Source organism: Acomys minous (genome assembly GCF_964271855.1).
Source record: "Acomys minous genome assembly, chromosome: 3".
Classification (NCBI taxonomy): Eukaryota; Metazoa; Chordata; class Mammalia; order Rodentia; family Muridae; genus Acomys; species Acomys minous.
The window spans coordinates 44,879,767-44,903,296 of NC_140485.1; the positions used below are offsets into that span (position 1 = coordinate 44,879,767).

General features: G+C 45.2%; 1 protein-coding gene across 4 annotated transcripts in view; it reads right to left on the minus strand.

The window, feature by feature from the left end:
* Positions 1-23,530, minus strand: part of SLC1A2 (solute carrier family 1 member 2) — a 127,398-nt gene that overhangs the window by 51,416 nt on the left and 52,452 nt on the right. For all 4 annotated transcript variants that reach the window (XM_084776941.1, XM_084776940.1, XM_084776939.1 and 1 more), the window contains exons 2-3: positions 2,824-2,963; positions 788-940 (exon numbers count right to left, since the gene is read on the minus strand). In XM_084776941.1, coding sequence (XP_084633067.1) covers positions 788-940; positions 2,824-2,953 — 283 coding nt within the window. In that variant the 5' untranslated portion in view covers positions 2,954-2,963. The remainder of the gene's footprint in view (positions 1-787; positions 941-2,823; positions 2,964-23,530) is intronic.

Sequence of the window (23,530 nt, forward strand, 5' to 3'; positions counted from 1 at the left end):
AGTCATACAGACCTCAGCCTCCAGTGGGTTTTTTCCTCCAGTTGTTTCTTCAGTGTGCCCACTTCCTGGTTTCAGTTCCTACCTTTGCTGAACAGAGATTAAAAACCCCTTTCTGGGGATCTGCCCTTTTTCACGTGGGAGAGGAAGTTGATGTGAATTTCTCTGTATTAATCTGGCCCATGTTTGACCCATTTCTCTGTACAAACCACAGTCTAATTCTGGGCAAAGGAAGCCAGGCCTCTCTATCAGGCTGGCTTTAGCTAATTAATTAATTCTTTTAGCCAAACATATGATAAGAAAGCATGCTGTCATATATTGAGGATATCTTTCTATATTAAAAACCTTGGCTTTCATGCCCAGCATTTAATCTCTTTTCAATTCATACGCTTCTATATGCCTGAATAAATAATGAGGGCAGTGTCCTTTTCATTTGCTATCTCTATCAGTTTCTGAATAAAACATAATTTCAAAAGTATTAAAAATACTTTTAAATTACAAATATTTTAAAAAACATTTTTAAAAAACCAAGATACCAATACTTTTAACACGTAATATTCTTTATATCTTTGACTCGTAGAAGAAAAAGCAGAGTGTGTGGTAGATGGCATTTTTTTTTTCTTTTTAGGGTCAGTGATTCCTATTTTAGAGACAGGAAAAAGCTCAGAAATGTAGTAATGCAGACAGTCACACATCCGCTGACTCCACCAAATAGGAATTCTACTTTGATCCCCAAAGCCAAGGCAGGGCTATGGTACCCTGTGGATGGGCACCAGGAAGGGGCTCTCACCTGTGATTAGGCTGGAGATGATGAGAGGGAGGATGAGCATCTTCAGCATCCTCATGAGTATGTCCCCCGGAAAGGCTATCAACATGACCACATCAGGGTGGATGGGAGATGCCAAGCGCAGCAGCCCACCACATACTGCCCCCAGGATGACACCTGGGGAAGGAAGCCTCAAGTCAGTTCTTGCACTAGTCAAATGAATAGCTCCAAGGACTCCCATTAGTGATATGGTCTTTCTCGTGTGCCTGCCTAAAGACATTACGTCAGGGTAACTGGTTGTGACAACTAGCAAAGACACTTTTCTGCAATGGCTCCAACTATTCTAACACCGGGGAAGTTGAGAAGAACATTTTCAACACTTCATGGGGAAAAAAATAAAGACTTGATTCCAAAATCTTTTGAGATATTGATCTCACGTAGCATCACAAACTCCCAGAAGAATAGGCTCCCAATGATCAGTATCTTTTCTTCTGTCAGCCAGATCTGGCATCGTGATCTTGGGTAAAATGTGTTGTGTCTTCCCTTTTAGCTGGAGGCCAGAGGCATAGGACAGGGCTTGACCACCTCCCCTTGGTGGGGAGGCCTGATGGCACTCAAAGAAAGAATAAGCAGGCTACCAAGATGAGACTTGATAGCCTATGACCATATAGTGGGGGAGGAGGTCCCCCTCAGTCTTAGACCTAGGGGAGGGGAATAGGGTGAAAACGGGAGGCAGGGAAGAATGGGATGATGCAAGTGATGGGATAACAATTGAGTTGTAATCTGAATAAATTAATAAAATTAAAATGAAAAATATTTTTATACCTTTCTGCAAACAAGGAAAAAAAAGATCTATAACCTATGAGGAGTCAAGTTGAACAAAGATACTGGCAGAGATGCTGTTTGCTTTATAGACACCTAGATTCCACCAGGAAACTTTAGACTGTTGGGAAAGGGTGGCCAACACAAGCCACAAAAGCAAAAACTATGATCTAGGCCATAGACCCCTTTGGTGATGGGGAAGGAGTTTCCAGGCACGTGGGTTATGGAGTAGATTCTAGAAATAGGCAGAGAGGGAGGTAGCCAAAGGGCAGATCCTTTTCTGGGATCTACAGCTTAAAGAAATATCATACTGTCAATCTTCTTCAGGTCCTAGGCTGAATAAGATTTTATTACAGAGAGGATGGTTCTTTTAAAAAAAAAAAAAACAGCCATGTGTGTGGTTCCCTGTTTCTAAGTGAACTGAGGCAATCCCCAGTTTTGATTCGAGCCCACTGGCAGCTGAAAAGCTGAGATGACACAGGGTGTGGAGGAGGGAGGGGGTGTGTGAACGATGCTGAACAGGCAAGAGGATGAACTTTAGTTGCTTCTCTGTGTGGCCTAAGTGAGAGCGGAAAGACAAGGGAAGAGAAACTGTGTGGCTGTCAGTACAAGAAACTGCCACTTACCCTGTTTTCAATACACCCTGTAGAAAACCCAAGACCGAGACAGCTCAGACCAAAGAATCACACCCCCCTACACACACACACACAGAGAATGTGGCCTGGAGAGGGAGATACTTCCAAGATGACTTGGAACACCTCTGAGCATCTATCTATGGGCTTCTCCCATGCTCCTCGCCTCAACGGTACCAGTTAATCAAAGCCAGTGATGCTTCTGGAAAAGGCCTGATCCTGTTGGTCCTTTGTAGTGGGGTTTCCTGGCCCTGGTGTCCTTATCTTGATGCAAATCTTTCTTTAAATGTGATCTGCTGCCTGCTCAGGGATCACTCAGGTGATACCCTGCATCTCAGATTGCCTGGCTTCTCTCCCAACAGCTCAAAACATATAATCTTCACAAGTGTGGCTGGGAACCTGCCTGTTCACACTCAACAGGCAATGTATATACACACACTACTGGGATCAGTGGAGAGCAGATGGGCAGAGATGGTTTGGGGGTAGATTTTTGCCACTGTGGCTTCCTTTCCTGGAGGGTCTAGCTCCCTCATAAATCAGGAGAGCTCTGTAGAAATAGATGGGGCGACTGCAGGATAAAGCGGTGGGGAGACCGCTGGCACCTACCAAACACCGTCAGGGAGAGCAGGAGGTTCTTCCCCAGCTTGTCGCACATGCGCAGACCCAGGTTTCTGTGCTTTGGCTCCTCTGAGCTGAGGTGGCTGTCGTGCATGCGCACTTCCACCTGCTTGGGCATATTGCTGGCACTGCAGAAGGAATGAAGCTCATGTTAGTGACTCCCTGGGCTGAATTAATGGGGGTTTCCTGTGGGCAAAACAGGAGTACTGAGGCCACACATGCATTCCAGATGCCCTGTAGGATACATGGATACTTTTATCCCATCACCCTGGATCCATGAAAATAGGATTTCCCAGGAGTCACTCCCACACTGACTCTAGGAAGGGAGTTTCTCTTCTCTGAGATAAAATCAATGGGACCTTAAGTTTCAAATTCAGCTGCAAAATTTGAGCTCTTTCATTCTCTTGATAATGGATATGTGTGTGTGTGTGGTACTTTTGGGGAGAGTCACAGCCTGCATTCCACCAAAATTCGATGCCCCCAAGTTCAACTCTTCCACATCCTACAGAGGTGAAAGTCACACCTCCTGTAACTCAAACCTACCCTCTGTTCTGGAAAAGCCACTGCATACAGCTAAAAGAAAGGTCAGTCAATCGTGCCTTTAGAATGCCACTTGTAGAATCAGAACTCCGCCAAATGACCCACAAGTAAAGGCCACTCGTAGTCAAAGCAGTATGGCTGCCAGCAGCATTTTGCTCACTATCATCTTCGGATGTAACTCAGCCATTTTTCAGATGGCCCATGCCTCATCCCAAGCGAACGCCTGCTGGGGAAGCGAAGACCTTGCTCCCCTCTCCTACCATAACATTTCCCAAGCCAGTAAGATTTTTGTTTTAGAATGAAGCATCCACATTTTCACTTTGATAAGTTAAGGAGGATTTCTTTTTTGTTGCTTCTATTTACAAATACCATCATTTGGTGGGTGAAAACAAAACAGATGAAAAAGATGGTAATTCCTAGACGGATACATCACTGATAGATGACATGACAATCAATGCCTTCTGAGGAAGTAAGGTGTTGCTCTTGTTCCGGGATTCCCAGCAGACTAGACAAAGGGCCACTGAGCAGTGTCTGCCTGCAGAGCAATCGCCTGGCAACGTCACAAATGACGATGGGCCAAATACGGGCTTCAGGCGTCTCACTCTCACTCTGGTGCTTACTAGCTGCGTGACTCTGTGTGTGTGTGTGTGTGTGTGTGTGTGTGTGTGTGTGTGTGTGTGTGTGTCTTCCTTTCTAACTGGAGGCCAGAGGCATACAACAGGGCTCTATAATCTAGGAGGTGCCAGGTTGTGTTATAATTCCCAGATTATACTATGGGGAGAGAAGGGTCTAATACTCCTTCCTGCAAATTTAGTAAAGGAAGGATTGAGAAATGGCTCAGTAAGTAAAATGCCTGTGCTGTGAGTAGGGAGACAGCAGTATCGTCCTCAAGACTTGCATTAAGCATCAGGTCATGGTGGCATACGTTTATGATGCCAGCACTGGCGAGGCATGGTCAGGGAGACCCCTGGGGCTTGCTGGCTAGCCAGTCCAGTCTATTGGTGAGCTCCAGACTAAATGAGAGGCCTTGCTTCAGAAAAGAAAGTTGGATGGCACCAGAGGAATGACCTTTCACCTCCACATACACATGCAGATATGTGCACACACATCTGCATACACACATGTACCCATCCACCTGGACAACATGCATACGCACATAAGCAGAATGTTCAGCAAAGTGCACTAGTGAGGAGACTGCCAGGAGCAATGTGTTTCTCTAGAGACCAGGAGGAAAGCCTTATCACTTTCCTGGCGAAGATGAAAATGAGTTAAAAGACCTATCCAGTCACCCCAGCATTCCAACAGGACCTTGAAAATTTAGCTCAAAAACTACAACTCCGGATGTAAACACAATGGCTCATTTTGTGACAAGCTGTGTGATATATTTGCTATCAAAATGCCTTAAAACTAAGATAGAGTAAGGAGCCAAAACCTATAAGCTTCTTGGCGCCCCCCTCACCCACGTTCTACTTTCTAAATAGCTGTTGCAGGCAACCTCTGAGTTCCTGCCACGTGTGGCCACTGAGGGTCACTCAGACCACCTATAAAAAGAGAGCAGTCTGTCGGCTCCCCATGTCCAGAAGAACCAGCGAGCCACGGGGGCCACGTCCTTCATTGCCAAGTGAAGCAGACAGAAGGCACTTCGTGCAGCAAGCGGGAGAAAATCATCAGAATGATCTCTTTAGCATGGACAGAGCATATTTCCATTTTTAAACAATTCCCCAGACAGAACTGTAAAGTACAATGAAGCTCAGAACTAGGAAATGGCCAGTGAGGAGGAACAGAGGCCGTACACGGTCTGAGAGAGTGAGCACACCCCTTAACCAGCTCCTCCCAAACTCTGGCACCCCCTGAGATCATCAACCCCCTTGCCTTCTGCTTCATTTGTACCCCGCTGCTGCCGTCGAAATCAGAATCAGACCCACTCTCATCATTCCAATGAGCCTAACAAGTATTGAAAGCAAACATTCTGGCAAGCTCCACGTGCGGTCATGAAAGCGTTGGGCAGCGAAACAGCCAGGGTAAAGTGGAAACACGCAGAAAATAGGTTCACGTCTGTGCCCAGCCCCAAGAAGGGTCTGGGTGCCTGTTGCACACATTTCTTTGCTATACAAAACTGCTGCTTGCTTCATGGCCTACTTTTCTGGCTGTGACAAAAATGTCCCGGAAGCCCTGAATCAAAACAGCCACATCAAAGTGGCAGCATCAACATGTCATGAGTCCACAAGAGCTCACTTAGAAGGTCTCCAACTTACTTTCTTAGAATTAAGCAGATGTCTCAGGCTTCTGAGAGTTTCTGACATATGCACATGGAAAATAAGTTTGAACACATAACTTTATTTATTAGTATTATTATAGTGCGGGTGTAGTGGGAACCAGAGCACTCATGTGGAAGTCAGAGGACACCTGGCAGAAGTCAGTTCTCACCTTCCTCCACAGGTTCTGGGGTTTCTTGTCAGTTTGCCGTGCTTGAAAAGCAACCCTTTTACCCAGTGAGACATCTTGCCAACACAGAAGATAATTTTTCAACTAAATCAGAGCCTCGGTGGCAAGTCAGGGGTTCAGGGGGCTCCCCCAAACTCTCTGCCAAGCTTCTGTACAAGTCTAATCAATTGCTGCATCTCTTGGACCACACGGGGAGCCTAAAAAGGAGATGATTCTAGAATGTTAATATGGAGCATTAATACCAAGGATGAATATATACCATGGTGTAGAGCTGCTTCTGGGCCTACATCCCTTTAGGACACAGACAGGCATATGCTGGTATCTAAGCTAACAGCAGCAGCATCGAGTGACACGCATGGATTTACTGACCACTCTCCATGCGTCAGACACTCTGCTCAGTGATGAGTGCTTCTGCCTAGAAAATGGGAGGAAGTGGGTTGGGCTGTAATCATCTGCTCCACATCTGGGCTGTGACAAAGCCCTGGACGGGGTGCTCCTGGGAAACATGAGAACTATCCTAAGCCAGTTTGAGAAGGCATAAAAGATGCTCAGGAAAGGTCTCTTGGAGGGGCCAGTTCCTGACTGGGATCTCAAAGGGTGGTTTGACCTTAAGTCCCTGCATCCTTCACCAGTCTATGGGCTCTGAGAAAGCAAGCCTGTGGCCTCCTGTATGAGTGTTTGCCAAAAGATGCCTGCTTTCTCCTAGGGCAGAAGCCTTTCTACAGATGTCAACAACACATGGTTTGGCACCCTCTTACCATTCTTGTCTTCAGTCCTCAGATTTCTCCAGGGATCACAGTGTAGTCCACACTCTGTGAGAGCTACTGAAAGCAACACAGTAAATAAAATAAACCCAGTCCAAAAACCTCTTGCTCTCATGCTATGGGCATGTAGTAGGAGAAGGAATAAGTGGCTAAACTTATTACAAGTGGTGGTGGCACTGGGTAGAAGTCAAGAGAGTAGGAATATATGATTTCATATCAAGTGATCAGAGCAGGTTACATAATTAGGAACATGTGACCACCAGCCTGGAAAAAATGTGGAATCTCTTTGAAATAACTCTGAAATGTGTTCACAAATTAACAAGTAAGTAGGATAAATACAACATGGCTGCCTGTACAGCTGCACTAGAAGCTAAGCCCCCCACCAGATAGAACCCCTTATGTCTGAATGTTGGATTTTAGCATGAGCACTGATTCATATGGATGTCAAATAATTAATGCCGGGGCCTAGATTCATCATGAATGTGGCAGGGTTTCAGTGACTGCCCAGCTCCTACTGAGATACATGGCTACTAGAAGAAGGGAAGACAGACAGACGGAAGGCCTAAGGTCTTGGTAGTGTAAGGGTTTGGTTCTAGGCCAATGAACAGAAAAGGCTGAGCCTGGTCTATGCAGTCCCCTGCATCAGCACAGTCACTTCAAGTGTGTGTGTGCTCATCCTTCTGTTAAAGTCCACCCCCTGTGCAAGTAGAATGGGGTGATAAAGAATTCAAACACTAAGGCAGGGAATCGGGGTACACCAACTCCACAGTGCCAAGTGTTCTTCACCACGCTCACTCACCCCAAGCCCTGAGCTGCAGCCCTGGAGACTGTTAGACATGGCTGTTCCTACTTGGGTACATCCTGGATGAAGAAGCAGACAATGAATTCCTAAACAGCGGAGGGTAGCTCAGCCAGATCCTCTCCCATGGCCTCCCTTACCCAACAAAGTAAGGCCACCTGGCAAGACAGCTAGGGATGAGAGATAACTACTTACAGTGGGTTTACAACTTCTCTTAACCTTAGCTTCTCCCCTGCATTATGCAAACAGCTGCTAGTTTAGCAATCGTTACCTGGCTCCTTCTCCCACACATGCGCGCAAGTCCTGTTTCGATGGCAAATTCAGCCTATCGTGCAAATTGTGCTCCGTGACTCAAAGGGAATGAATAATGGAGCCGTGCTAAGTTTTCTGTATACCTGCTTTTCATTAGCACTCGACTTTCCTCGCTCTGCCAAGAGCCTCTAATAACAGGCTCATTAGATGTGGTGTTGGATTCCAATTTCCGGCTGCACACTCTCGTGTCACCACATATGGCACCAGTCCTTTTTTTTCCCCGCCCCCTCACTCTCTCAGTGAGGTGGCAAGAGAGCATTCTCTCAGGAAACCTGCATCAACTGGTGCGTCCTGCCTGCAGTTTGAGAAGTCTGCAACACATCTTATCTCTGTCCCCACCAGTGCGCCCAAGTCTAACGCCAGGCCTAAGGGCCCTGGAAACACAGTGAAGCACAGATTTCCCCAATTCACCTTCCTGGGACAAGAAAAATCATACTTTATGGGAGCTTTCCCCTTTGTGTTTCGGCTGGTGGTACTCCGTCTGAGTACCATATACTACATGATAGTGAGAACAGCTAACACTGTACCCCAGCAAAGATTTCCCTAGTTCCCCAAAGGACTTTCCATTCTTGCTATAAAGGGTCCGGAACTCTAAGACAGACTGGTATTTTTGACAACATGCAAGTTCCTCTGTGCTTGCTGCATCCCAGAAGACCTGGCTAAGTCATGTAGTCCGAGGTGCTCATTGGCCAAGAAATCTCTCTCTGACGATTACTTAGTCTTCACAAATCCTGCACACATCACCTAAAGCGTTACAGACCCCAATGTCTCCTCCTGTCTCATTTTCTGATCCTTTTTCAGCAGCCTCTGTGCCCAATCTCTAAGCCACAGAAATGCTTTCTGGAAAGGCCCTGCTGTGCTGGGGCTGCTGCAGGTTCCACTAGGGAAGCACCTTCTCCAAGCTTCTGTCTGTGTAGCCCAGACGTGAGGGGGCTGTCCCAAGCTGTGCCCAGTCAGGAGGCCAGGGCCTTCTGGGGGATAATATTTGGAAAGGCACCAACAGAGTATCTGATACATAGTTGGCACTGGATTTGGTTTCCTTCCCGTCACTTAAACACCTCCAATGGGGCAGGAAGGCTGCTATGACAATTCGGCTACATTTACATTTTAGTAAGCCCACTTAGCTGTAAAGCTGTAAAGTGATGCTTATGGTTTTTAACCAACTAAGAGGGGCCAAAGAAGTTCTCACAGCCTTTTGGCCCCCTTTAAGAACACGCAGTCTCTTGAGGAACATCAGGAAGACCCTTGATCGTTCTCCTAGTTAGCGTTCTTTGGCTGGGATAAACTGCGACCTAAAGCAACATGGGAAGCAAAGGGTTTGTTTCATGTTCACTTCCAGGTCACACTCCATCACTGAGGGAAGTCAAGCAGGAACCTGGGGGCCGGAGCTTACACAGAGACCATGGAGGAACACTGCTTACTGGCTTCTTCCCTATGGTGGTCAGCCTGTTTTTCTATACCATTCAGGCCCACCTGCCCAGGAGTGGCACCACCATAGTAATCTGGCTCCTCCCACATCAAAAGAAACTGCCCTACAGATTTGCATGCAGGCCAGTCCTATGGATGCACTTTCTCAATCCAGAGTCCCTTTCCCAAAATGACCCTATCTTGTGTGAGGTTGGCATAACACTAGACAGCACAGTTGTGACACCTCTACACTTTTGGGGAAATCTTCCCCAGGAGAGATGCTTAAGCTTATCTTGACCTCTCTCTGCCATTTCCATAAAGACTTTCTCACCAAGTCACAGTCAGTCTGGTGAGGGCTGAGTTGAATTGTTTGACGGTTCCAAATTGGAAATTGCTTCTAAATATAAAGATTGCCTAGAAGCATGCTGGTCATCCCAGTTCCCAAAGGCACACTTCCAGACTTATTGCTACCCACCTCTGGTTCATGGAACATGGGACTATATCTAAAAACCCCATAGCTCCAACAAAATAGGGAGAGCATGGGGCATGTCCTGAGCCACAAGGAACATGGCCTATTTCCAGATGAATAAAGGCCACGTGACTTCCAGCAAACTGTCCCCTCTGGCTGCAGTACCCTTTTCACCAGTCTATCGAGAGCAGCCCTTTTACACTAATGTCAGCTTCACCTTCAAGACGCAGGCATGCTTTCGTCCAGAGGCATCCACTGAGTCCCAGGTTCAAGTCTCGGATCCTCCCTCTCCAGGTTACCACATCTCCCGTGCTTCCAAGGCCTCTCTCACAGTTCGTGCTTGTTTTTCTCCATCTGAAGGTAAATGCTGGAATAAGGCTTTCATGTGTATTAGTTTTTGCCCCACATGTAGCATGATTTCTGGAAAAATCATATATTTAATAACTTAACTATATGTTGGAGAGATGGTGTGATAAAATATATAATCTAGTCACAAGTTCTGTGTGATACTCCATTTTAAGAAACCGAGTGGTCCAGGGCCCTGAGAAAGGAAGATAAATTATAGAAGAGGGAACAGAAATGACAATGAACTATAATGTCCTGTCCCTACAATAAGAAGGACTATTTGCATTAGAAGAATCAGCGGATAGCAGGAAGGGCCAGGTCAATGCACAGCAGTCTTCCCGGAGGGTTCCCTGTCAATACCTACTCATCTGTGTCTTCTAGAATCTGTTCAGAGAGGCAGCGTTGTCTCCAAACTGTGACTTCTCAGCATCCCTTACTAAGATGCCAGCAGAAACCTAGATCTGCACTTTACTTCCCTCTCTGATCAAATGGCATCCTGGATGAACACAGACTAAAACTCCCCCTTCCTCTGCGTGCCAGTGACTGTTTAAAGGGCTGGGAAATAGGCTGCCTCTAAATAGCTTCCGTCACCCAAGCAAGCATTTCACTCCTCCCAGAGGATTTGTGCCATTTCTCACTTTGTTTCTTTCGTATAAGCCATTAAATCGATGGCTATTCATTGGTTTCTAAAAATGCAGTGTCTGTTGATTCCGCCAGTCAACTTGGCTTACCCGCCTGCATGCTCAGGTCTCAACTAATCTGATGTGCTAATGATTCGGTGAATGAAGTTCTACCAAGAGAGTTCTTCCTACAGAGGAAAAGGTTATTTCTCACACCCAGAGCTTGTGGAGAGAGCCTGGTTCATGGTGCTCGACGCTAAGGCAGTAGAACACACCTTCCTTCTTTATCCATTCCCATCCCCACTTAAAAATTTTGAAGTGCTTGTTTGCGTGCATGACCACATGTGGGTTAGGGTGGGGTGAGGATGTGAGTGCACATGCATGTGTCACAACATGCATGCAGAGGTCAAAGAGCAACGTGTGGTAGTCAGTTCCCTCCTCCCACCATATTGAGCCCACAGATCAAACACAAGTTGCCAGGCTTGGCAGCAAGAACCTTCTAGCCACTGAACCGTCTCCTAGGCTCCACCCTCCACTTTTTAATAGACAGAGGCAGTTCCTGGGATTGGAGGGATAAGCTATCATTTAGAACAGAGTTCTCACAGACTCTAAAGTTTTGCTTGGAGTAGTTCCTTCCAGAGGCCCCAATATATTTTTCACGCCTCTCCAATCTTACATCACACAATGTGTCCCTGTCATATGGCTTGATTTGCACCTTAATGCCTGCCCCACTAGACAACAAACTCGATGGAAGAAGTGAAGTCACTATTGTAAGCCCTGGGTATCTATGAATGGATCCTGGGACTCCTGAAAATACCAAAAGTTGAGGACACAAAAGTCCCTTATATAAATGGCCTAGTGTTTACATGAAAACCTACACACATCTTCCCCTGAATCATGTAAAAACACTTAATCTAGTGTGAGTGGGCTGTGAATTTTTATTCTGTGAGGCTGAGAAATAATGGCAAGCACGGGGGCGAGGTCTGGCCACATTCGCTACAGGAATAAACATTTCTATGTAAAGTGTTTTTGACCCATGGCTGGCAGAATCCATGCATGTGAAATCAGTATTGGGTATGATGTGCATGGTTTACAACTGATGAGGGAGCAATGATTTGAGAGTGTTAGAGTAATTCATGCCTATGGAATCTGGGAGGTAACTATGAAAGCAAGGGAAGGAACCTTCCATAGTCAAGCATGGAGTCAGATGTCTCTCTCCCGGATATTCAAGGCTTCAGAGCAATTCATAAAGAAAGCATGAGAAAAGACATCTGGAGTCCATTGGCCTACAAGTCCAACAGGAGCCCCGGGGGCATCTCAAGCTTTTAAGTGTGGCAGAAAGCTGTGACACCACCTTGTATGTTCATCCTGACGTCATTCCAGCAGAACTACACGAAGTGGTAAAGAGAGAGAGGAGAGAGAGAGAGAGAGAGAGAGAGAGAGAGAGAGAGAGAGAGAGAGAGAGAGAGAGAGAGAGAGAGACTATACTGGCCACTGGATCATCAGCACTTGACTGCTAAAGCATCTCTATTAAAAGGCTTTCATTCCAAGTGTCCTGGAAGAAAGCTTTACTACTGCCCAATTTATAAAAAACCTCTATTTAGAATGTGGCAATGTCTCTTCCTGCATCAGCAGCTTACCTGGCTGACTCTTAAATTATGACTTCCAAACTAAGATCACATCTGTCTTTGTTGAATCCTCTATGTTGTGGCATGCACAGTGGCAGGCAATTACTGGGTATTTGGGCAAAACCGAAGAATGAATTAAACATTAAGACAAAATACAGTAATGGGATTAGATGAGGTCTACAGTATTTCTTGAAAGGAGGCCTCTGGACTCAAATACAGAGCAGGGCTTTGAGTTAAGGCAGAAATGTCAGACATCTTGTGCCCTGCACATTCTGGTCTTCTTCCTCCACCCATGCTCTCCCAATCTTTCTGAGGCTACATTCAATACACACTGAGCCTTTTGTACCTTTATGAGAACAGACCCGACCCTGCAGTCCATTAGTCACAGACAGATATTGTACTTTATGGGGAGAAGGAGAAGAAGTTTACATCATACACTGCCCAGAACATTTAGTAAGTGTTCATTTGAAGAACTTTTGTGCTTTCCTTAGTCCGTTGTGCTAACAAATCAGAAACCTTCATCTGGAAGGTAAAGGGTGCCGTGTTGGCCACTAGCTCAGCAACACTTGACTCCAGAGCAACCAGGTTAAAGGCCTTTCATTCCAAGTGTCCTGGAATGAAAGCTTTGCTCCTGATCAACTCATTAGATTTTCAATTTAAAGTTTGGCAAGGTTTTGTCTTGAATCAGTGGCTTATTTGGCTGGCCCAAGGCTGTTGCTTTTATATTTGAATTAAAAACACATAAAGGATAATTGATTTCATTTCAAAATCCATATTTTACCTCTCTTAAAATAGGAAAACTAGGACCATTCTGTAGTATGCCCCTGAGTGGTAGCTGTCAGTTAGAGAGAGAAAAGAACATACTTTCAATAAAAGTCAACTGCTGCAGTCCCCACCTGTCCCTGTTGCCTTCTTGATAAAAACACCAGGTATCAATTAACACTTATCAACAAGCTGTCTGTGCTGTTTTTCTGACAGAAGATAAATTGCCTCTTGCCTGGCTCCTCTGAAGTTAGGGGCTCTTTCCAAAATGAGCGTCATCATCATTATACAAATGAGTCCATCCTTTGTAAACTTAAAATTCCTGTGGACCAAGTGAGAATGTGTTCAACAGGAGACAAAGTAAGTATGGGGTGGTGTTACAATGAATGACCTTGCTTTTACCAAGGATGTCACATAACTTATAACTCTGAGTAGGCATGTGTGAAAACAAACGTGACCTCACCTTCAGGGTAATGCAGAAAGAAAGACCAACGTGTGACTGGCAAGTTATAAGGGATGAAGAGGTTTTCATTTTCTCTGCCTGTCTCCTCATTATCAATAGTCCAAGATTAGCTCTGTCTAGAGTAATGACTCAGTGTGTGCTAAGACACCCAGCCTTGACGTTAGCTTTTTCTTTACAAGTCCACAGTGGGGGTAGGTGCTACAGATGTGGCCTAGACTCACAGCCTATAAGGGCTAGTTTAACAGCAGGGTTTGCAGCATCTCTTAAAGCAGCTGTTTTGTACACTGTGAAGAATGGCTGTGAGTCATTTCATAGACGAGGAAGCAAGGCTGACAAACTTGCTTATTGTCAAGTAGCTGAGAAAGGATAGGGCTGGGAAGCGCAGCTCTAGTCTGTCTCCACCTAAGCCCAGTTCTCACTGCGACATGGTGGCTATGAAAGCCTAGAACTCAAAGATGAAAATAATGTCCACAGGTGTTGCTTTAGTTACAGATCACAGAATTGACCTCAATTATGCCCGTGTGTGTGTATGTGTGTGTGTGTGTGTGTGTGTGTGTGTGAGAGAGGGGGGGGGGAGGGGGAGGGGGAAGGATTGCTTTGTTTTGTTTTACTGACCTCAAGCAAGCTTCTCATTCTCCAATCTTACTAAGACAGCCAGTGCCAACCTCCCAGCTTCTAATTCGCCATCAACATCCACAAAACTTACTTATGAAAAGCCACACACCTGGCTCCCGAGATGATAGCCACTTAGGTGGCTCTGGGAAAGTGCTTTAAACCTAGGCACTGCAAGGGTCTTTGCACAAGCCGGGACAGTGAGATGAGGTCACCAGGACTGATCCACCGAGGGTCTAGGGCTACTCTGACTTGTAGTCACCCCTTACCCTTGGTGTTCAGGTGATGCTGAACACCTTGGTTCCAAGCATGGCATTTAGGTTAACTCAGGCTAACAACAATGTTCAGGAAGTGAGTTTTCCTCTGAATGATCAAGATAATCACGTTTTGGAGAAGGGATGACACCTTGCCATAACTTAGTCCCAGCACTCTATAGCCATGCAAAGCAAAATCCCATTCGGTCCCTTCAGCCTTTCCTCAAAGACAATGCTCATGAAACATTCCTTGATGCTCTCTGCACAGATCTCTCTGAAGGACACACAGATAGATGAACTCATTAAGATGTGATCTTTTACTTAGACCTATTTTTAACAAGATATAAAAACACATACAAATTGTACAATTACCACGAGATACTTGAATACCTGAAAACATTAAGCCATGTATAGATTGAGTAAAACATACCTGTCTCCTCAAATATTTGTCACTTCTCTTTGGGGAAACCACTAAAAAAATATTTCCTAGAGAGGTGTCATAGTGCACTCCTTTAATCCCAGCACTCATAGAGGCAGAGGCAGGAAGATCACTATGAGTTCAAGGCCAACCTGGTCTACAAAGCAAGTCCAGGACAGTCAGGGCTACACAAAGAAACCCTGCCTCGAAAAGCAAAAAACTTTCCTATAGCATTTTAAAACATATTGACATTATTTTTCTCTCTTGAATGGATGTTCTCACTCAGCAGGTCAGGTGATCCTGGTGATGCCACCAACATCTAAAAGCTTTGGGGGCACAGTGACTGTTTTCTGCTTCATCCTCATTACAGCAGCTCTATGGACCGGCAGGGCAGGGGTGTGCCACACTATTATAATCCTCAACTAACAAAGGACAAACTGAGAACAGTTGACTTGCCTAAGGTGGTGCCAAACATCAGAACCACAGGAGAAACCTCTGTTCCTCCGACTTCAAAAGCTCAGGTTTTGATACTATACTCAAGTAACTGGGTAGCCTACTCAAATACTCCCCCATCCTCTCGTCCCATAGTTAAACTTTGCCATCATCACTACAGCAGAATGTTCGCTGGCCCCTGCCTTAGAGGAATAGTGAACCAAACTCCCAACTCTATCTAGTTCTCTATAGCACTTGGAGACTAGAGGATGCTAGGGCTTGTGTTCTTGATTCATGGAAACCATTCTTTGTGATGGGATTCATAAGTGGATCTGAGTGACGCCGGTGGGGATAAATGGGAGGTGGGGATACAAGCTGAGGAGCTGCCCACGCCCACCTCCTGAAATCACCACAGACCACCTGGTTAACCAACACCCAGGGAGAGTTTGTCAGAGTTGTAGGGAACTAGATGAGCAAATCTCAGGGCACACAGAAGTTCCCAGAGGCCCGTCTCTGGTCATGGGGGATTTGAGGGGAATTCTTACACCAGCATGCAGCCAACCTGAAGACGAGTGGTTTAGGCGGTTTGCTCTTGCTAAGCCAATCCAAACAGTAGCAAACACAGGGTAGAATGCAAGGCAGTGACCAAGCATCTATTCATTTCTTTGCTTCCAAATGCACTGAGAGGCATCTCCTAACCTTTGTGTGAAACAAACACCTGAGCCAGGTTAGCAGCAAGGAGTCCCCGAGTCGTGGAACACCTGGCAAACCCAATCAGCTCTTTCCACCAGCTCAAGGACGTGCCGAAAATCTAAGGATCCTTTCACATTTTCCAGTATGGACCCAGACATTAGAGAATATTTGTCTGCTACACTTGTGTCCTGAAATATACTCTGCGTACCAGAGGACTGCAAAGTAGGCTGCAAAGATCCGCAAAGGGGCTGGAGGAAACAGACACAAGCTCCAAAGCCACCCCCAACCTGTTATGTGGATTTGTGTACATGCCACTTTTTATCTGAGCCTTGGGCTCATCTATTTTTAGGGGGAGTGGGAGGGGGTCATGCCTGTGTGTGTTCATGTGCAAGCAGGGGAGGAGGTTGAGTACCATCATTCTTCACCTGATTCTCATAAGAAAAGGTCTCTCATTGAACCTGAATCTCATTTTTATTGAGCTGAGCTGGCTGATTAGTGATCTCTCATGATCGTTCTGTCTCCCCTCTTGCCCTGTGCTGTGGGTATAGGCAGACATGTGGATACTGGGAATCGGAACTTGGGTCCTCATGTTTGCACAGCAAGCACTTTTAACACATTAAGCCATCTCTCAAGCCCTAAGGGCTCAAGCACAAAGCACAGTATTTGTGTACCTTACCTAGGCACTGGCCTCCATTTCTATGTTTATGGAGAGGAAGCTCCACTGGCAGGAAGAAAGCATCCTAGCATACATATGGCATATGACTCACACTTCATCATATGTAGTTTAATTAGTAATGCTGGAATTACCAGTGTTGGCATTGTTGCTGTCCTTACTTCTACCATAAATAGTGTTGATAGCCAGCCTCCATTGAATACTTTCTACATGTCAGATAGGATTTTGTTTTTGAGCTTTCTAGATTGTATAGGAGAAAAATATTCTATATTCTTATAGACTAAGTATCAGTAAGCTATAGTCATAGTCAAAGCCTGGCCCACTGATTGTTTCCATAAACAACATTTCATTAAAATAACACAATACCTATGGCTACTGCCTAGGGATTTTTTTAATTCCATAAATAGAATTGTGTAGTTGAGACAGAAATATTAAAATACATGCCAATTGATCTTTCACAGAAAAAAATACTTGGACTTCACATTACAAACCTATTGTTTGACACGTCTAGGGTCTAACACTGCTCTTTTGCTTCAAGCTTCTTGACCTCTTTCTTCAGCTCCTGTCCCTGTGGTTTGGAGGAGCTGGGCTTCCATCCACCTCATGCCTGTCACATCAGGGTGCTCCACCCAGGACTACAAAGATGCCCAGGTAGTGCCTCAGTTATGGCTCCTATTGCTGAAACACTGTAACCAAATCCAACTTGGGGAGGAAAGGGTTTATTTCACCCACAGTTCCATATAACAGCTCATCATGAAAACAGTGAGAGCAGGAATTCAAGCCGGGTAGGAAGCTGAAGCTGATGCAGAGGCCATGCAGGAATGCTGCTTACTAGCCTGTTCATTATGACTTGCTCAGATTGCTTCCTTATAGAACCCAGGACCACGTGGCCAGGGATGAAACCACATTCAATGGGCTGGGCCCTCCCACCACTGTTCACTAACTCCAGAAAATTCCTCATAGCCTGACCTTATGGAGGCATTTCCTCAACTGAGGCTCCCTCCTCTCTGATGACTCTAGCTTTTGTCAAGTTGACATAAAACTAGCTGCCTATAGATAGGTACTGGCATTAAGTTGATCCAGTGACATTCAGCACTAAAACTTTTTATATAAATAGTGGGGATGAGAGGCTGTTGTTTGATGAGGTTTCTGGGCTGCTAGAATGCAAAACCAGATCTTTCGGAACATCTAGAGCCTCATATGGGAGTCGCCTGCTTCTTTTTGAAGACAGAGGGACATGACACAGTGTTCTGATAAGATTTAGCCTTTGTGTCTAATAAAGCCTGAAGTTTCCTTTACAATCTTCAGCTGGTAGCCTAAAGTAGTCTCCTATATTTAAGGCAGGAAAGTCTAGGCATCTGCCACAAATAAAAAAAACCCAATCCTTTGAGAGAAACATAATTATTTACTTCTTTTGCCCATTAAGACTTGACCGTTAAAAGTCAAATCTAGTGAGTCCACAGGGGCTAGAACTTTACTGAAGGGGTCAGTTCAGAGCTCCCCACAAGAGTTGGGTAGGATCAGAGACAGAACAGGTTATTTTCATGCCTTTGAAGAGAGAGGCTTGGGAAAACACAGAACTATTCTCTAGAGCGTGTTCTTTGTGGGGGAGGGGGCCACCCCCCAGCATCGTACTGGCTTCTCATGGGGGCAATTTGGAGTAAGTGATAAAGAGTGATGTCAGACATCTTTCAGCCCTTCACTCTTGCCACTTAACTGGGGAAAATATTGCTGGGGACAAAGTTGACTTCCTTCTGGTAGAGCATTTGGTTATCCAGCAAGTTACCACATGTAATCAGACTTTTCCTATGGAGGTCAACATTGTAAGTTGACACTCTGCTATGGTAAGGGACGAGTTAGGGCAGACTTCCTGGAGCTCAGGTTCTGTGGATTCACACCCAACTGGAACTATCCTTGACAAAAATTATCTTCTTATATGCTATTTGGAAGAAGCTAGGAGCCAGGAGATGAATAGTGTAGTTTATGTAAACAAGAGCCATTGGGGCATCTTTGGTGTATGGGTCTTTGTTGCTCGTTCCCCAGCTGAAGGACTTTATAATGAAGTCTGCATCCCAGACAGGCATCCCAGGAACTCACAAGACCCTCTGTGAGGAGTGTACTGGTCCTGACACAAGAGATTAAATTAAATCATTTTTTGCCTTGTTTTCCATCACAAAGAGTTAGGCTTAAGCAGGATGGATAGCTGGCTGGCTAGATAGATTCAAAATAAATGGATGATGGGTAAGCATAAATATGTTGTAATATACAAAGATTAGAATCATTCTTTCTGGGACAATCATAGAGCAGTTGATAGTGGTGACCCTCATGGAAAACTGCCAGGGGTATTGCATGTGAGGAGAGGGTCTCACCAATCATTCCCTACACTTTTACATATGTCTAACATTTTACCATGTAAGTTTATTGTATTGCAGTGACACAATTAAAAATTCAGAGAAAGTTATCATGAATATACTTAGTGACACACCCTTCTTTGGGGTTAGCCATCTCTCAGTGGTCCAAAATTTTACACAATCATAACACCGTTGCCTTGGATTGTCTGGGTAGGCTTCTGTTTTACCTTTTAAGTTTGGTGATATCCGCTTGTATAGTTGCTCACATGGAAGCAAGCTCTGTTTACGTGTCATTTCACCAAGCAGAGAGGATGAACCACAGGACCCAGCTAATGCCAGGCACATGTTACACGTGACCTGCTCTTTTGAAAAACATCTCAACTCAGCGCAAAACCATAACAAACGAGAAAAAAATGATACGATGGAGTCCAAAAGTCCAGCCACAAAGACTCCCCTCCCCCCATCAGTCCATCTGAGTACAGCGGGGCCAGGTAGAGAATCCTTGGCAAGGAGATCAAAGTACTGGCCTCAGTCTGGCCTCTGATGTACCTGATGCCCTCAGAAAAGCCGAGTACCATGTCTGCTTCACTTAGTCACTTTGTCAATGAACAAAGTTTAGATTTCAGGAGAATGGGACACGAAACAGATAGCTGGCCCAACTGGGAGTTACTCGGTACTCTCCAACCGTACACACATACCCACACACACACACCACGCATAAATACATATACACACTACACCTATATACCTACATACACACACATACTACACATACACACATACACATATACTTACATACACATGTATACACACCCAACACTCATACACGTACACACACACCACAAAAACATATATATACATCATACTCATAAACATACACACATACACACACACCACACTCATACATACACAGACACCTATACACATACATACCCCACACTCATGCTGATATACACATCCCACACTCATACACACACACACACACACACACACACACACACACACACACACACACCCTTAGACTGTTTACCATTTGTGAGATGCATATTTCTCAGTGACTCACTCTAGTGCCCCAGAGCCTGCTTCCTTATCCACCACAGGTATGGGAGAGTCTGTTGAGCACACACTAGTTATGTGTGTGCTACACAGTAGCCATCAGGGCTGTCCTTTCCTCTCTCCTCCTTCCCCATGGCCATCTCTGAATTAAGGGATGTTTCTTGGACACTCACTGACTGAGAGACAGCATCAACATCAGTTCAAGGGAATGTGAATGTGCAGACTTCCTAGAAAACACCACCAATTCCAAAGTGGCACTCTGGACTCTTATATATCAAGTGACACGAGGGTCAGCTTAATATCTGTGCCTTCTTGAATTATGGTGTGGCACCTAAGGTCGGAAGGAAATCATATAAGCACAATCTTAGAACGTTAGCAAACACATCAGAGAGCCAGCAGTTCAAACAGCCCGTGAGTAGAAGGCTTCAGTGAATGTCTTAGAAGCTAGGAACCATTCCGTGAGATGCACGTAGAAAGAGGGAGAGGGGATTGTGGGAACAATTTTGAAATTAAGTGACATCAGAAGGCCAAATTATCTGGACAGAGGCTGAGTTCACCCTAGAACATGGTCTTGCAGGTTTTCTGAAGCGCTGTCCATTAACCCTCAATTGTTGGATTGTTTTAAGCTATTTTATTGGGTTCTTATGCCTCTACCTCCCTTTAAACTCTTATTCTAGCCTAATCCTTTCCAACCCCCTCCCCCCAACACTAGGCAGACAAGAAAGAAGGTTAGAAGGGAAAGGGGGCATAGACATCTTTAAGCTACTTCCCACTGATCAGGGACATCATGTTCCTTGGGTCAAGGTTGATATCCAATTTCTTCTACTTCATTTTTTTTGCTCAAGACCACTTGACAAACCAGAGCAACAGCAACCAGGAGCAGCAGGGGGGATCAGCAGCCGCCCTCTTCTTCTTTTAGAGTACCCCCACCCTCTCTGGGCTCTGGCATTTATACCCTCTCCAGAGTCCCAAGAATTCCAAACATAAACTATCCTCAGCTGGCCAAACCACACCCCTGCTAGTGCAGGAGGCAAATCATAATTGCCTGCCGTGATGCAGCCTCTCATCCCACACCTGGAATTAAAACAAAAGCATAGTCACATAACACTCGGTAGCTGTTCCGGGGAAGTCTGCAAGCCAGGCACAGAGGCAGAGGATAGGGTAGATGTACTGAGACTTGGAATAGACAAGGAGGGCAGAGGTGAGCCTTGGGCTGGGGGATTTCATCAACAAGTTGGGTGTCTATTAAATACCAACCCCAACAGCTGAAACTGTGCTGTGACTCTGAAGTACTCATCAGCTCCTGGGGAGAGGCACTGCTGGGATAGTCCTTTTGATGTTTCAGATTATGTTGGGGGGGAAAAGTCCACCAGTCCAGAGCAGCACAAACAACATGCAGAAACTTCTGTCACACTAGAACTCAGGGACAAGTAAGTGCAAGTAGCAACCTTTGTATATTGAATTAGCAAAACATTTTCAAAAGCTGATAAGGGGAGATGGGGAAAATAGGAGGGGGGAGGCGTGCTTGCAATTTAAGCATGCAGACTTGAGTTTGAATCCCTAGCACCCATGTCAAAAGCTTGTTATGGCTGTTGTACCTGTAACTCCAACATCGCTGGGGGCCAGGGCCAGACAGATCTAGAGAGGCTGCTGACCATTCAGCCCAACCCAAACAGAGAACTTCTGCTTTTCTGAGAGACCCTGTCTCAAGGCAGTAAGGTAGAAAGAGACAGAGGGAGTGATGTCTCCATGGGCCCATGCACTCACACAGTCATATGCATGAGAGAGAGAGAGAGAGAGACAGACAGACAGACAGACAGACAGACAGACAGACAGACAGAGACACAGAGAGAGACTGAGAGAGAGAGACACAGAGAGAGAGACACAGAGAGAGAGACAGACAGACAGAGACAGAGAGATAGAGAGAGAGAGACATACAGAGAGGGGGGAAAAGGGAAAGAAGGAGAGAGTGCTGGGGAAATGGTTCAGCAGAGTAAGTGCAAGAGGACATGAATTTGGATTCACAGACTGAAAGTCTGGGCATGACGTCATGCACCTGTAACTTCAATACTGGCATGGGAAGAGTTAGGCAGGTCCTTGAAGCTCATCTGCCTGCCAGCCTAGCTGAACTAATGAGCTTAAAGTTCAATAAGAAACCCTGTCTCAGAAAAATAAATAAATAAATAAATAAATAAATAAAGGCAAAGGGCAATGGAGGGGACAAAACTGGCTTCTATCTCTGGCCTTCACATATAGGCACACACATGTACAAGCACAAGTGCATACACACAAATACATGAGTGTGTGAACCCAGATGAGAACATCTCTAATGAGTAAAGATCTAGATGTTTAATGTGGAAGGCCAAACAGGCGCTAGGGATGGAGAGCTTTCAGACTTTCTGTTAAAACAAAGTATGCATTTGTACAAAATATTCTTCTTACTATTTTAGAGAAATGTATGTTCACAAGGAATGTCTTTTCACTGAAAAAAAAACTTCTATGGAAAAAACTGGGGATTAAACTAAAGAAGGACAGTATGGATTGTTGAATACATACTATATATGCTGTTACATCAAAGAATGAAAGCCTCTTAAAAAGATCACCAGTGAGCTGACACAGGGAAGATCACCAGTGAGCTGACACAGGGAAGATCACCAGTGAGCTGACACAGGGAAGATCACCAGTGAGCTGACACAGGGAATATCACCAGTGAGCTGACGTAGGGACGTATCAAGATGCACTTTACTTGGAGATTGACATCTGTCTGTATATATGAACAATTGAATACATGGAAAGAAATTCTGAAAAGGGAGGTTAAAAAAAACCAACTATTTGCATAGGTTGCCTCTGAGAGTGGAAGAAAGTTCTGGAAGAAGACTTAGAAAGAGAACTATTGCACATTTTCTGGGGCTTTGGGTAGAGTTGTGTTGTGTTGTGTCACATTTTTCTCCGCTTAGTTTTGCACTGGATGGCCTGGAACTCACTATGTAGACCTGTCTGGCTTCCAATGTACAGCCATCCTCCTGCCTCTGCCTCCTGAGGGCCAGCCAGCATTTCAGGTGTTCACCACTAAGCTCATGTGGGTGTTTTCTTTTGAAACAATGTTTCTGTATTGTGCTGCATAGTTAAGACTTCTGTTAAGAAATCATTAATTGGTCACCTGGAATGGAAGAGGACTTTTTAACTTAATAAGAAATGAGTATAAGATGCTTCTTGTACAGAGGCTGGTAAGCCCCGGCTGATGGATGCTCTCCTCCTTTCCCCTCACTCACTTGGTACTCACTGACAAAAGACAACCTTCTACCCCACCAGTGCAGTCTTTATGTGCTTAATAATCAAAGAACACAGTCTGCCTGTGGGAGGGTGTTCTCTCTGACAGAAAGGACCTCTCCGTACAGTGCGCAACCTCTAGGTTTTCCACTTCCAGCAGGAGGCATAGAATGTTAATGTCCCCTATCCATTGCTTTCAGTTTAGAGAAAATGCAGAATCCTTTCTTCCCTGTAGTCCTATTGCTCCTTGTTCAACAGCAGAGGTAGTGACACTCGTTCATACTGGCATTCCAGCATCAAAAGACACTTGCCCCAGGCTAATCCTGTACATCTATGTTCTACCATGGCACAGCTTCTGAAAAGAATAATAATGGCTCTAGGG